General features: G+C 33.3%; 2 protein-coding genes across 4 annotated transcripts; one reads left to right on the top strand and one right to left on the bottom strand.

The window, feature by feature from the left end:
• Positions 1–5,000: 5,000 nt before the first annotated feature.
• LOC148298162 (putative cytochrome P450 301a1, mitochondrial) lies at positions 5,001–13,801 on the bottom strand. Of its 3 annotated transcripts, none has more exons than XM_088277088.1 (10): positions 13,353–13,801; positions 12,502–12,739; positions 11,117–11,310; positions 10,399–10,594; positions 9,718–9,839; positions 9,079–9,185; positions 7,888–8,123; positions 7,740–7,805; positions 6,186–6,399; positions 5,001–5,341 (listed from the first exon to the last, which is right to left on the bottom strand). In XM_088277088.1, exons 1-10 carry the CDS (start codon positions 13,720–13,722, stop codon positions 5,225–5,227), a joined length of 1,860 nt encoding a protein of 619 aa, XP_088133214.1. In that variant the 5' UTR covers positions 13,723–13,801; the 3' UTR covers positions 5,001–5,224. The 3 variants fall into 3 exon arrangements, with proteins under 3 accessions (XP_088133214.1, XP_088133213.1, XP_088133212.1); XM_088277087.1 differs by having other exon boundaries at positions 13,335–13,801; XM_088277086.1 differs by having other exon boundaries at positions 13,308–13,801.
• A 417-nt stretch (positions 13,802–14,218) lies between these two features.
• LOC148298163 (putative N-acetyltransferase san) lies at positions 14,219–14,849 on the top strand. Its single transcript, XM_088277085.1, has 2 exons — positions 14,219–14,377; positions 14,502–14,849. Exons 1-2 carry the CDS (start codon positions 14,370–14,372, stop codon positions 14,827–14,829), a joined length of 336 nt encoding a protein of 111 aa, XP_088133211.1. The 5' UTR covers positions 14,219–14,369; the 3' UTR covers positions 14,830–14,849.
• The last annotated feature ends 1,189 nt before the right edge of the window (positions 14,850–16,038 follow it).

A 16,038-nucleotide genomic window follows, 5' to 3' on the forward strand; every position in this document is an offset into this window, starting at 1 on the left:
AAAAAAAGTTTTTTAGAAAATGGCTCCAATCGGTTGAAAATTAAAAATATCAGCTTCCATATTTAACATAATCTGCCAAAACTCATTAAGTTAGAAATAAAATGGAATACAAAAATCAATACTTCTGCAAAACTCGCAATGCCGATCGACAGTTCACTTTCTAAAAACTCTCAAGAAAGCTCAAATCGGTAGAAGATTTATACGCTATCGACTGCCGCCATTGGCTAAAAAACTTTTATTGTTTAACACAACGTGGTTCGCAAGTGGACTACTCATATATCCTGTAATGTGTGAGGTGTGTGAATGAAATTCGTGGCACAGAAAAGTAACCCTAAGACTATTTGTGTTTAGTTCACAAAAACTCACTAGCCGATAGGTTAAAGAAAAAAAAACGCTCTCCTTATCATTATTATTCACTTAATACCACTTTTATAAACACTTATCGAGATTCATTTGTCATCTTTTACTCTGTCAATTTTTTTTAATACAAATGTCAAATTGTAATAATTTTATTTTAATAACCCGATGATGAAATCGTTTTCTGAAACCGGTAGTCACAAATAAGTGTTTATAAAAGTGGTATTACTCAAAGTGAACAATAGAGCAAAGTGAACAATAGTTATATTGTATACCCACACACAAGCCATGCCTTTGTGGGATCTTTTTTTGTATTTGTTTTATTAAGATTTTTTGTATTTGAATTCATGTCATGTTTGTATAATGCAAAAGAATTTAAAATAAAGAAGAAAAAGAGCATAAGTAAAGTGTTTTATTACCATATCACAAAGTTATCAATGCTCTTAATACACAAAATAGGTTAGAAAATTCCTTTTATAATTATTCCGGTATTGTTTGGACTTTTATTTGTAATAATGTCTAATTTACTTTTGTTACAGAATTGGGTTCATTAACTACAAGTAACCTTATACTGGAAGTGAAAAAGCTTCATGACTTGGCGTACAAGTTAGGAGTTGAAGAGGCAAAGGAAATGACCCGAGGAAAATATTTAAATGTGTTCACTTCAAGACGAAACCGTTAGCATTAGTATTGGTTTAATGCTAGCACATTTAATATTAGCGTTAAGTTAATGCTTAAAATCTAAGTAAATTATTTATTTCATATATTTAAATAGAGTAAAGGAATTTGTTATGTTACCAAAAAAATCTGGTTGAATTCTTATTTACAAATGGTCACTGTGAATAAAAAAATTGGGTTAAATATATGTATTTATAGATTTGGCGTTTAGTTTGTAGAACTCCATTTTAATTTATGTATTAAAGGTTAAACTAAACACTGTTTTTTTAAAATTCTACTTAGTTGTATTTTATTGTTAAAAAATACATTTTGTGACAATTGTTTCGCCTAGTTATGCATTTGTTTGAAAACAATTGTCACAGAATTTATTTTCTATGTGTTTTTTAACAATAAAATACAATTTAGTAGACTCAGAAAATCAGTGTTTGATTTAACAATTAATACATAAAATATATATAAGTAGTAATAAGTCAAAATTGTATAGTTATTTCAACGGACAGAAAAATTTTTGAGAAAAAAACAAGAAAGTCTTTGCATGCCTTTCAAGTTTAAAATCTTTTATTGACTTGCTTAAGTTATCATCTACTCTTCTTTTTTTTTTTAAATCTGTTAAAATATATTATAACGAAATTATAGGCATTGCCCACTACATAAAAAGAAACTTGCATGCATATTGCAAAAGTTTGAGGAATAGTTTTTCATGAGAATTTCAATAGATGGCGCTTCAAACTCGTTTGTAGTTCGTTCCTCGTGAAGATGGTGTCAATGGTATGGTGAATTTTACACAATGTGTAAAGTAATCTCTTAAACAATGCTTCCTTCTGAACAAAATATTTGCCGTCACTGTTGCGATATCTATAGATAAAGATTCCTTATGGTGGAAACTGACCGGAGCATTTCGTCGTAACCTAATTTATCGCTCGCGGCGAGCATGTTACATTACGACGTTTCGGCATTGCTGACTGACCGCCGATCAGTGCTCGTTTTGAACGCAACCGCTTGCTGGTGGTCTTGTGCTCAGTGTTGCCATATGCTAAACCAAAAAATCTGAATTACAGTCTAGAAATCTGTATTAAATTTGTACAGAATCAATAACCCAAAATCTGCATGAATCTTTGCAGTCGTAGTTACAGACTTTGCGGACGACGAAGACGTGATTCTTGGTTCTATGATTTTGATAAATAACAGCTTACTCCAGATGAAGAAAAAAAAGGTTGTCCGCAGTTTGGGGAATTTCCCACAGGTTGGCAACCCTGGTACTGACCTAAAATTGCATCCGATTTGGGATGGAGCATTCGGAACGAGCGGCGAGCAGCTCGGCTCGCTGTACTGACTATATGAAATGGCTCCGGTCAGTCCCTACCATTAGAGATTAATAATAATAATAATAATATTGTTTGGATGATTTATAAAGCGCCATTTTCGTAAAATACTACCTCAAGGGCGCTTATACAGAATATGGATTATAATATGAAAATGATAATAACACAAAAAAATATTTAAAAAGTCGTCAATCGGTTGAGTCTGAAAGGGGAAAGTGGAGCCGCCGTATTATTGCGCCTGCTTCTCGGTCTTCTTGGGCTGCAGCATGGCCAAGATGTTGGGCAGGACGCCTTCCTGAGCGATGGTAGCGCCGGAGAGCAGCTTGTTGAGCTGGTGGGGGATGATCGTCTCCTTGTTGTCACTGGTGGCATTGCTGGGCATCTCCAACACCTTGGCAGCCAGGTACTCCATGACGGCGCGCGGCGGCGAGGTATACGAGCGCACAAGCCCCAACTTTCTCAGCGTAGTAGACGAGAGCTGGCGTGTTTTGGGTGTTTAAAATTGCTCCAGTATTCCACAAAGTTTAATAATTTTATGTATTTTTTACTGTAAGGATATTTTTCATGAAGCTTTGATAATAAATGGCACTAATAGAAGTTAAAGTAGGCACATGTTTTTGGATTGGTATTTTCTATTGTATACACTATTGACAAGGTCGTAGGAATGCATTTAACACGCGTTTTTTCGAGAGCAACTGCTCTCGAAAACGGTCCATTTCCGAGAAATGCTCGCATCACGGAACAAGCTAACTTGAGTCGCATTACTGTATAGAATTATTGATGCATTTTTCTCAAATAGCAGACAAACTTTATATTTTTTTTTACTTTTAACTATTTCAATTTATCGCCAATCACTATATTTCTATATGTGCAAAAAATTACAGACTTGAGATGCAAATATTCGGGGTAATCAATGTAAACTTATGGAGCAGCTTTGGCCGGCAGCTGTACAGCGCCAAGCCAAAAGACTGACTGAGACTTGCGCAAATATCGTAAATTCCTTAATTCGCTTTCGTAATTCTTTCGAAATAAATTTTAAAAATTCATTCATCCGTAGCAGCAGATTAATATTGATATTGCGCAAAATTTGATTTTAAATTTGCGCCGAAAATCCTAATTCTTTCCCGCGAAATAAATAAATTTATTCATTCATAGTAGATTAAAATAAATTCTTTCAATATTTGTAATATTGTATTTAATATAATTGTATAAATAAATTGTAGATTCTTTCGTATTTCGATTCATCAAAAACCAGTTCAAGGCCACGACAAACGAACGCTGCCGCCGTAACGCCGCCAGCCACTTCGTTCGGCATATAAGCCAGGCCAATCGAATCAGCAAACTCTGAGAAGCAAATAATCAGTCACCGGTCGAAACACAAGCGACGACAGAGCCATCTGCACAAAGTCAATCCATCTAAATCATCTTTTCCAAAAAAACCCTTTAATCTGAGGCGACATGGGCCCGAAAAAGAAGAAACCTGACCCTCCCGATACCCCAACGCCCCAAGTTCCAACACCATCTACCTCTAAAGATGGTAAAACTGATTACCCAAATGTTCCAACAACTGCTTTCGAGCACAACAAAGCTCATCAAAAGCAGAGCCGAACAGGCTCTTAATGCACTAGGCCATTGCGGCAATATTAAAACCGCAATTAAGGCCGACATTATGGAATGTCTGAACGACATCATAATTGCCAATGCTTCCCAGGAAGCTGAACACAGATCAGAAATCCTAGCCACAAAACTGACCTTCCATGAGAAGGCACTGGAACAGGAGATAAGGCACAGCGCGAGACTGGCCGCCCGAATCTCCTCAACAGCCCAAAAGGATGCTCCCTCCGTCTCCGCTCCACGAGCGAGCTACGCGAGGGTTGGCTCCGTAAACGCCGCCTCAACAGTGGTTATACAAAAGTACCAACCGGTCACCAAACAAACTACGCGCCACACGGTCGTAGTTCAAGGCAAAAACTCAGCAACTGCCAGTGAAACACTGGAAAAAACGATCAAAAGCACGATCAACGTGGCTGCCTTGGGGATAGGCATACAATCCCTAAAAAGAGCAAATAACAACAAAATCGTCATCCAATGCGATGACGAGAAACAGTGCAAAAAGTTAAAAGATGAAATAGCTAAAAGCGATAGCTTGAAGGCTCAAATTGGGACTAAGATCAGACCCAAAGCCATCCTTAAGGGGATAGACGCCAGTCTGTCCAAAGAGCAAATAATCAACCCTCTATTTAATCAAAACAGCACCTTAAACAACGGAGAGGCATCTGCTCCAAAAGCAACGGTGCTATTTACGCTGTCTTAGAAAAAAGACAACAACAAGAAATACGCCCTAATTTCGGTAGAGCCGGAATTATGGTCCACACTAATGGAACTAAAAAGGGTGAACGTGGGGTTCGAGAGAGTCTGGCTCTCGGAGTACATGGCAGTTATCTCGTACCAAAAGTGCATGAGCTACGCACACTCCGCAGCTCACTGGAAAAATAAGGAGGGATGCTGGAGGTGCGGTGGAGAACACCGGCAGCGGCATGCACAAAACACATAATTATTATTTTTTTTAAGTATAACTTCATAAGTTAATTTTTAGGCATTTGTACAGTATTCAGTTAAATGTGGTATAATAAAATTGATGTATATGTTTCAAAGTATTTTATTTTTATTAATAGATTATGTATTTATCAGAAATTAAGAATTATGTCTAAAATATGACAAATAAGTGCAATTAATTCATTTCTAATAATAATATCATGTAGTCATCTTTCTGCAACTCTATTGACAAGACTTTTCCAATTTAAATTGCAGTTTACGAACTTTCATTAGATGGCTTATACCAAATGGATAAAATATTCAAAATAGTTTTATTTTTCATCTCTGTCTACAAACCTAAAACGCAATGGGGTATCCGGCATTGTTATTAGTTTGGTGACTGGTGTTACATCTCCATAATTGTACTCAACTTTATATTTCTTGATAATCTAAAAAAATAATAAAAACGATTGAAAAGATTTCTACAAAAGAAACCCGTTTTATTTCTCATTTTCAAATCCTCGTTGGGAAATAAATAGAAAATTATTTAAAAATGAAGTAAACAAATCAAGGATTATTTATTTATACGCAGTGAAAGATTACATGAGTATTTTAAATTGATTTAATACATTCCAATCAAATAAAAAATCAACATAGTATGGACCAAAAAATACAATAATGTACTATTACATTCGATAAGGTATGATTAATTTAATAACCAAGGTAACATTGGTTTGCTCAATTTGTATAGCAGCAGATGCGGCATCAAAGGTCCCTAGTTTGAATCCTAGGTAGGCAGTTACTTTTCAGAGATTTAATTATCTAATGTTTTGTTACAGTATAAGTGGGAAGACCTCTTTTGGCACTATTATCCCAATAGTAAAACTTTAAAATTCTAGCAATTTTATATGAAAATACATATATATATATATACATATATGAGTATATATATATATATATTTTTTTTTATTATTTATTTGGCAGTCACCCAGTGAAAGGATGTTTCCACCAGTGTCAAGTATTATTTTTATTTACAAACAAAAAAATAATAGAAAATAATAATAACAATTAATACAAAATTTCATAGTTTAAATGCGTTTAGCTTTATCATTTTATAAATTATGCCCACAATTCTAGAATTAGGTTCAGAAAGAAGGGTGCACACTTGGGTGGGGAGTTGGATTCCTGCCCGTGTTAAGCTATTTAGAAAGTTCTCCTTATCTGTTGTCAGCGGACACTGATTTCAGATATCCTTGCGCAATAAGATATAAAAATTAAAATGTTAAACTGGACCTTAGCAGTTAGTGTGGAGAGCATGATCTCGGCTAGCCCCTGTCCTATACACTTTCTAGAACCGTAGCCAAACGGTAGTGTAGCCAAAGGATGTAACTCCTTCACGTCGGGGTTTTGCCATCGCTCGGGATAGAAGCGCTTAGAATCATCGAAATTCTCCTCCTTTAATCCCGACACTTGCATTGCCATCACCATTGTTGTTCCGTGGGGGATTCTTGATGAAATCAAAAAGTATAATATAGGAAATAAACAAAGTTTATTTATTACACATTGAAATAATTTTTTATCTGATCAATACAAAATTATTAAAAATTTGTAAGCAAATATAAATTATTAGTAAATAAAAAGCCACAAAACTTAGATGCAGCTTCATGATACAACCGATACAATATTTAAATTAACTAAATAGAAAAAAAAAAATATATATATATATATATATATATAAAGTAATTTTTATTATTATTTTGGTGTCTGACGCCCCCTTATTTAATATGGCTTAAAAGGCAGGAAAGCCCGAGGAGTAGGGGTAAAATAAAGGAAAGGGTTAATAATGAATGAAAAATTAATTTACTAAGAATTAAAAATAAAAAAATTCTTGTGTGTATACATTGTCATATTTCGTAGTCATACAGGAGAAAGTGACCAAGTGCATTTTTTTACAAAAACGTGATCATTGACTGTTTGATATCTTACTAGCTTAATATTGCCCTGAAAAAATCCCAAAGGATTTTAAACTTGGAAGTATAACATATTGACTTGGTAAAAATGACTAACTGCATTGATGTTTATTTTCTTTCCAAGCAAAAGTGATTTGAATGGCCCTCCTTAACATTTTACGTTTTGTTAGTTGGTCACTTTCCTGTACGATTGCGATATATATATACGGTAATTTTTATTATTATTTTGGGGTCCGAGGCCCCCTTATTGAATATGGCCTAAAAATTTATTGCCGGCGGAGAAAAGATCAAGGAGCAGGGGCAAAATAAAGGAATGGGTTAATAATGAATGAAAAATTAATTTATGAATTGTAAAAAAAAAAATCTTGTGTGTATACATTCTGTTGTATTTTATACATTAAATAAAAATAGCAAAAAGCATTTTTAAAAAAAGAACTACACTGACAAGCCACATCAGGTAGCTCAATGGGTCTCTGCAAAATAAAAGATTCCCTGAATGCGATTACACATTGAAAATGTATAAAATAATACACAGTTTATGAAGGTACACAAAGAGTAATATATCTGTATAATCGTTTTCGATTTTGTTTTGAGGTTTGTTCACCTCCATAGTGTAGTGGTTAGTGCGCTAGGCTACCATGCTGTAGGTCCCGGGTTCGATTCCCAAGAGGGTCAAAATAAATATTAGTGATTTTTCAGTCTAATATTTATTTAATATGACCCTGGACTGGTACCAAAAGCGGAAGGCTGATCACCTTTCCTTCGTGTATTTAATGATCCAGATAACACTGCTTCTATATGATGCAGTGCCCTATGCACCATTGGGTGCGGATAAGGGTTAGAAAGAGAATAATCGTTTTAGAACAATTTTTCTTACCTGTAATGATCCACTATTACATTCTTTGGCAATATTCTGGTCAATACGGGAAACGGAGGCACCAATCTAAGAAAAAAGGTAATTATTCTCTGGTATGCCATACTCCCTCTAATGTTGGTGCCCCTTTAGTGCGTTTATTACTTTTTACCTGAGACTTTCCTTGATGCAGGCCTTTAAGTATGGCAGCTTGTTTATTTCGTCATAAGTAAGACCTTCCACATTCGGATTGAGGGCCGACTTTAAATAAGGCAACTTGTTTTTTTCGTCATAAGCAACGTCGTCTTCCTCGCTTGGTAAATTAGAATTAAGTTCTTCGTACAACTTTTTCTGCGCACGTTGACTTCTTGCCAAGTGGTACAATATAAAGCTCATTGCACTTGTTGACTAAAAATATTAATTTTGAATGGTTAAAAAGCAGGGTAAAGACCCAGTTATTGACACTTGAGTAGATTGGTTCATTTAATATCAATTTAAAACCAAGCCATTCATCATCATATCATTGTATTTTTTTTAAATAAAAAATAACCCGCAAAGCCCCTTTCTTAGAGGCTTCCCTGCAGGTAGGATAGAGAAGATTGATGAAAAATACAACACAAACACCCAGACCAATTGAAAATAAACATTTCTTGTATTAAATTTCTAATTGGTAGAAATCAGATCCGCAATTCCTATTTCGCAGTCAAGCATCTACCTAACTGCACTATGGTGCATGTCTGCGTATAGTTATGCGTAGACAGACGCCGCATTAATTTTAATGATCAGTTCATTTCAAACCGTTATTTATTATTTTTAAATAAAAAAAATTAAAACAAGACAAAAATTTGAAAAACGTTTTTCTCAGATATGTCACCAGTTCAGTTTATATTTTCATGAATTTTATATAAGTATACAATGTATTTATTGAATTTTTTATTTTTATTTTACTCAATAAAATAATAACCCATTTTCAATATTGGTCAGTGTAAAAGTGAAAATTTTGATTAATTTCATTAATGTCATTGCTAATATAGGCAGTATATCTACAGAATAAAAATGAACTTAAAATTTTCTATTTTAACGCCTATCTGCTCCCAAATGGTGCATAGAGCATTGCATCAAATCAACACGGTGTTAACCTGACCTGATTCTCGATTGCATGAAGGCAAGGTGGTCGGTCAGTCCTGCGCTCCAGATCTGAGAGGGGAGTAAATATATTTGAAGAACTACTAATACATAGAGTCCCTAGAGAATAAATCATATATGAATATCAAATAATATTCAATTACGAGTGTCAATAACTGAGGGGGTGTAAAAGCATTTATTTTGTTTAAAAAAAAAATTATTATCAATTTGTTCTCACAGAATTGACCCCAACGATCAGCATGTCCATAAATGATGTAAGAATATCCTCAGATTTCATCTTCTCGCTGAGTAAGAGGGCCTTGATCAATGCTCTGGGTTCGGTATCTAGATAATTGAGAACACATGCATAATGACACTGGCCAACAATGATTTTTTAACTGAATTTTCGATGACTGATTTGGACTAAGTTAATTGTTCTTATTCAACTTTATATGGTGACAAGCTTCATATTATTGTTTGTATGGACCCCATACATTGAAACCGTAATAGCGGTTGGTATCTAGGCATGTTTTAGTCTAAGGTCTAAGGGATTCAAAAAAAGTATTGATAAATGAGTAACAGTGGAAATTTATTAACTTATTAATGTTAAATACGATAGCATTATATGATTTTATATATTCATACATAAATAATAAGATAAACTTTGGTCATTATTAGAATTAAAAATATCCATTGCCAAAAAATCTGACGTTCTACATTTTTTTTGCTTTCGTTTTCAGGTATGCAAAGTGCATAAAAATCAGTATTTTCATACCAGTTACAAAACAAAAGTTGTGAATTGTTGGCCAGTGTTATCAATCTAAATTATCTTATTAAAACAACATAAATTGAATGATACCAGTGGCGTAATTTTTACCTGAGATTTTAATTTTCTTCTCTGATAATCTGATTTCTTGGTTACTGTAAACCAATTTTTTATCCTGATTTTTTCTATTGTACAGCTCTATTTCTGTTTGCCTTATGTATTGGCCAATAATACTAAAACAAAAAATATTTTTTATTTATATTTACCGTTGATTTTAATAAGGATTTTGCTTTTTTTCTTATTCATAAGTTGCAGATTATCAATCATGCGCAAGATGCGAGTGGCTCAGAATTCGGGGGTTTCAACATAAAATTAAATTAAAAAACATGTGTTTAATCGATTTTGATAATTCAATGAAGATTTTGAAATATAATAATTTGTTTCATGAAGCTGCAACCTTCCTTTTCTTAATGCTTTTTAAATTTTTCAATCAGATAATTCCTCAAATGATCTCAATTCAAATTCAAATACCGCTTAACTTATAAAAACATTATATGTAAAGCTTTTTTTGCAAATTTTTCTCCTCTAACACGCCATGCAAAAATTTTGTTAAAAATGATTAATTCTATTCTTATTCATTTTGACAGAAATGATGTAAGCTTATTTTTAGAGGAAAACCTTTAAAATTAAATTTCGCCTCAGGTCTCTCAACTCCTAAATCCGCCACTATTATTCACAGAATAATTAATAAATCAGTAGGAATGGAATATGTTTATAATAAAGATTTTTTACCTATCTAAAATATTGCAATTATCAATTAATTTCTTGAATGCTGGAGTTTCGAAGGCTTTCCAAACCTGCAGACCGGTTTCACAAGAAGCCAGAGCTTGTGTGACCTTCATGAGGGCCTCTTCCAGCCACAAAGCGTCTCCTTGAGGACTTTCATAGCCTTCTAGAAGGCCCATACGCTCGCTAAACAGGATATGGCCTGAAATAAATGTATGTAACTAATTCACAATTCCGTGTAGGCACAATGTATATGGCACGGTGACAACTTGATCATTGATATATAGCTATAGTTTTGACAAATGTCTAGCTGGGATTTTCTTATTTTAAATAAATAACGTAGAAAGCCTCTATTTTAAAAGCTTGTCTGCAGGTAGGAAAGGAAAGGTAAAATTGAAAAATACACCACAAACATCTACACCAAAAGAAAATATTATAATTTATTGTGCAATTGCTGGGAATTAAACTTGTAATGCCAATTTCGAAATCGAGCGTCTGCCTGGCTATGCCACAATGTCTGTTAATGCTTAAAAAAATACATGTTTATCTATATAATTTCCAGAGGAAGGCAAGGTTTTGCCGAAAATAGTCAGATAAAATGATTTAAAAATGTGCAACAAAGCTGTGTTTTATTTATAAAGTTAAATAGTTAAGTATAAAGTATAAAGCATAAATATATGGCAACTACAGTTTATTTTTTATTAAAAATATTTTTATTCCTCACCCATACACTCCAAGCCCCATTTAAAAAGTCGTTTTTCAAAGCCATTTTCAACCTCATCTTGTCTGTTTCTTATTTTGGGTACTGAAGAAACGAGTTCCTCTGAGCACTTATCTACCTGTTCCTTTACTACAGCAAGAGAATTTTTCAGGGAATTTTCCACCAGAGTGCGCTGCTGATTCCATTCTTCACCTTGCCTATTAAGTCATGGCATATTGCTAAATCATGTGTTATGAAATTCAAATCAAAATAAATAAGCACACTAACATTATTGGGTGGATATGCTGCTGTGCTTTATTATTGTAGGCAGATAAATGATCAAAAGAATGATTAATAATCAATAACTTGATGCCTTTAAATCCAATGCAAAATTGCTTGTAGATTGGAAAATTAAACTAACGCCTTTGAAATATGATTTTAAATTCATCTTATTATTGATTATAAAAATAATATTTTAGAATATATAAAGCATTCCAAAAATGGTCATTAAAAACAGCAATTTTTTTAATAATCTTTATGATACTGCACAGTTATAATAGTAGCCGTTATAAAATATCACCCAAAAATGTATATCACCCCACTATTGGGAAGTATACAAAGAGGGAAGTATTGGTACCAATCTGGGTAACATAAGTATTCAAATTTTAAAAAGGAACAGTTTTATTCATCTTCATACTTCCGGAAATCATACCCGTGACCTCAAACATATAATTTCTAATTTTGTGGCAAATAATATTTCTTAATTTATTTATTAACTCTTATTTGCATCCAATGGTGAATAGGGTACTGCAGTCTGTAACACATCTTGATTGTTACTTACATAAAGGCAAGGTAATCAATCCTGTAATTCAGGTACCAGTCCAGGGTAATATTAAAAATAAAGAACCGTGAAAAGTCACTAATATTTATTTTGACCCCCCTGGGAATTGATCCTGGGGTCTCAAGCACGGTAACTTAACATGCTAACCATTACACAACGCAGGTAAACTATATGATATTTACAACTACTTGGTGTAGGCAAAGAGGATGGAACGCCACACTAGTCTATCCTGACATACACTCCTCGCTTCGTTCACATCCATACATCTAGTCATATATGACTATCTAGTCATATATGCATCTAGGCATATATGCATCTAGGCATATATGACTAGATAGTCATATATGCCCTCCGATTATGCAGACTTTTGACACCACCAGATTTTAGGTTCTTATTTATTTCATTCTGTTCTCCCACTCACATTCGCCACATATATTTTTAGTCATTCTCTCGTTATCCATTCGCTCCACATGTCCATACCATAAATATCAATTTACTTTCTTTAAATGCATATTATGATAGTGACCAAATAAAAATAAACAATGATTATAAATTTTCATTTTCTTACACAGAATATAACCCTGGAAAGTCAAATTTCCTGTGCTTTGTTCGGTAAAATTCTAAAGAATCGAAAGCTGATCTAACTGGCTGGGGACCCTCTTGGTTGAATATGCTTTGCATATGATCTGGTCGGTTTAGTAACACAATATCCCCACCAAAGGGACCCACTATCCGAACCACAGGACCATATTTGTCAAATAAAAAGGATACAAGCTTCATGCGTTCATTTAATTTAAAGAAGGAACCTGAAAAAAATATTTTTTAAATAGCTGACGATTTCTTACTTCCGGGATAAAATGTTTACAGATAAGTGTTCTTTATTCAAAGATGGGAAATACAAAGATATAACTATATGTAGCCACTTTTATATCAATTAAAAATATATGTGTAGTAGAATCTGAATGGAATTTCCTCTCTTGAAACATCTTCATTTTAAAAATAAAATTTTATGGCATAGTTGGAAGGTAGGTACGATAAAGATTGATTATCCTATGTCTTAAAGTAGTAATAATTAGAAAAGGGAGGGTCTAATGATATTGTCAAACAGCAATTTAAAATTATTTGCATCTCATTGAAAGGCTATAATGTATGTTTAAATTTTTTGTGATTATAAGTTCAGTCAAAAAGGGATTTTTTTAGTAATATTTTTTTTTTTAAATGAAATCTGCAACAATTTTAATTATAAAAATAAAAGGAAAATGGGGTGTATCCTAAACTTAACTTAAACCCTATCTAAACTTTTTAAGCTACCCTTATTGGATTTATTGGACTTATTAGTAATTAATGTTTATTATATTAATTTTGGTTAAGTACCAGAACTTAAAACATTAATCATAATACTTCTTGTGATCTGCGTACCAGCTGCCGGAATATACTTCCACATGTTGGCAATGTATCGCGCAGCAGGAGGTCCGGGAACATCTTCAAATGAAAGTGCCTGAGTCATCATATTACTGGAATCCTTTGCAGTCCCTTTCATGGATTCAGATATCCCCTTTAAACTACCATCGAAAATTGGTGATACTCCCATAGATTGCTCAATATGGCTGAATGGATTGGATGATATTGGATCATCTCTGTTTAAATTCTTATCAATCCGTGGATAGCCGGTCGGCACTTTCACATTTTCGTCGATTTGGGGGTTGACACCTGATGCATACAATTTTAGCTGAGGAATTCTTAGGAATTTGTATCCATTTTTAGTGACGTTTCTTTTCACTGTAAGCATGTTAAATAGTATGAAATGTAATATTTCGTGCTTAATTCTTAATTTCCACTTTTGTAACCGTCACGCAACACCATTTATATTTAAAAATTAGTTCTTATGTTTTTAATCTAATTTTAAAAATTTACTGTTTAGTAGTTACCTACAACAAAATTTATTGTTTCTTTTTAGTGTGGTAATGTTAAAAAGCTGTTCAGTTTCCATTTACTAGCGTAATATTAGTTAAATTTTTTTAACACGATGAATATATTGACGAAAATCAATAAAATATATTTTAAAAAAAATCGATTCTTTGATTAAGCAAGTACTTTTTTAGGGGAAAATATTGTATACTGGCAATCGAATTTCATAATCAAACTGTCAAGTGCGTGTAGATCCACTAAGTAAAAAAGAACGTCAAAAATACATTAGAAAAGTCGTAGCACGCGCAATGTAAAGTTACCTTTTACTAAATGTTTAAAGATAATTTTACTTTTGCCAACTTAATGTAGGCAATCTCAAATATTTAGGTGTAAACACTGGATTCATGGTCGCCAATAATTTCGAGGGACATGCCGTAGTTTAAGTTATTGAATGTGATTTTACAAATTTGCCAAAGGCTTCCCGGGTAAAATATATTACCTGCATTACAATAAGTAAATCTGAATAAAATGACAAGGTAAACCAAAGATTACGCTAGCACATCAATATATAGCCCTATCGAAACGAAATGTCACTATCTCCATAACCTTATTTCTCGAAATTATCTTATTTTTTAATATGTGTATTACTTTGTATTTAAGATCTAAAACGGAGTTAGGCGATGTCACGCCACATAATATTAAACAGCTGAAGAAATTAAACACAGTAGTTTTTCCGGTATCATATAACGACAAATTTTACAAAGATGTTTTGGAGGCTGGCGAATTAGCTAAACTGGCTTATTATAATGACATAGTTGTGGGTGCCGTTTGCTGTCGGATAGATACGTCTGAAAACTCCCGTAGATTATATATTATGACACTAGGATGCCTGTATCCGTACAGAAGACTGGGAATCGGGACACTAATGGTAGAGCACGTCCTAAAATATGTCAAGCAGGATGGAAATTTTGACAGTATCTTTCTGTGAGTAGTCAGTGTGAATCTTATCTTATTTCCTTTTCTTCTCTCCTTACTACATTATTACCCAAACCCAGTTGTGTGGTAATGTTGATTTCCTCATTTTATATATTCCATGCTCTGTGTCAGGTACAACTTGTATGTAGCGTTAAACATATATCGCTCACTCCTTTCAACAACATCAAATATCAAAAAACTGCAGGAGACGTTTTTAAAGTTTTAAAATATAATAAAATGTATTGAAAATAAATATCTAATTTACTGTGCAACAGATCTTTTTAGGGAAAACCTGAGTGTTTAGTCTCCATTTGAAAAATATTTAGTATTTTTAAAAAATAATTAAACAATACCTTATATTCAAAATGCAAAAACAACATTTTCTGCCCTGTAGCGGGTAAATATTTAGTTAAAAATATGCTGCTTTGCTGGGATATAGTACATTTTCTAGGCATTCCGAAAACATGCACAACCGGCGATTTTCGATATATGACGTTGTTGAAAGGATTGAGCGATACTTGTATTGTTTTCCTTTTAACTCGTAGTACGTAGTAGTGTTTCTGTATTACTAATTAATTGTTGGTTAAACCTTCCCAAAGGTTTTCTCAGTACATAATAAATAAATGCATAGTAAATACTATTGCACAAATAGATTTTTTTGTATAATAGTGTATCACGCAGGAGAATACCGGATCTGACATTCACTTTATATAAGATTTAAATATCTTTAATATAATTATCATCAATTTACATTTCCCTAATTTATATTTATTTACCTCCGTAGTGTAATGGTCAGCCTGCTCAGCTACCATACTGGAGGTCTTGGGTTCGATTCCCAGGGCGGGGTTGAATAAATATGAGTGATTCTTTCACTCTTACCCCGGACTGGTACCTGAAGCGGAGGGCTGATCACCTTTCCTTCACGTGTTTACGATCAAGATAACCCTGCATTTATATGATGCAGTGCCCTATGCACCATTGGGTGCGGATAAGGGTTAGAAGAATATAATAATTAAACGTAAAATCAATACTATTGCACAAATCTATGTTTTAGTATAATAGTAGTGTATTACCACTCAGGAGAGTACCGGATCTAATATTTCAATAAAAACAGTGAATTTGTGTTCTCAATATTATTAATGTTTAAAGCATTTATTTTGTGGTTAGTCATTTTCACGTTTATATTTTTTCACAAAACGTTAGTAATATGTATTAGTATATA

The sequence above is a fragment of the Brachycentrus maculatus genome, unplaced genomic scaffold (genome assembly GCF_059751285.1).
Source record: "Brachycentrus maculatus isolate JH-2025_06_01 unplaced genomic scaffold, ASM5975128v1 h1tg002469l, whole genome shotgun sequence".
Lineage (NCBI taxonomy): Eukaryota > Metazoa > Arthropoda > Insecta > Trichoptera > Brachycentridae > Brachycentrus > Brachycentrus maculatus.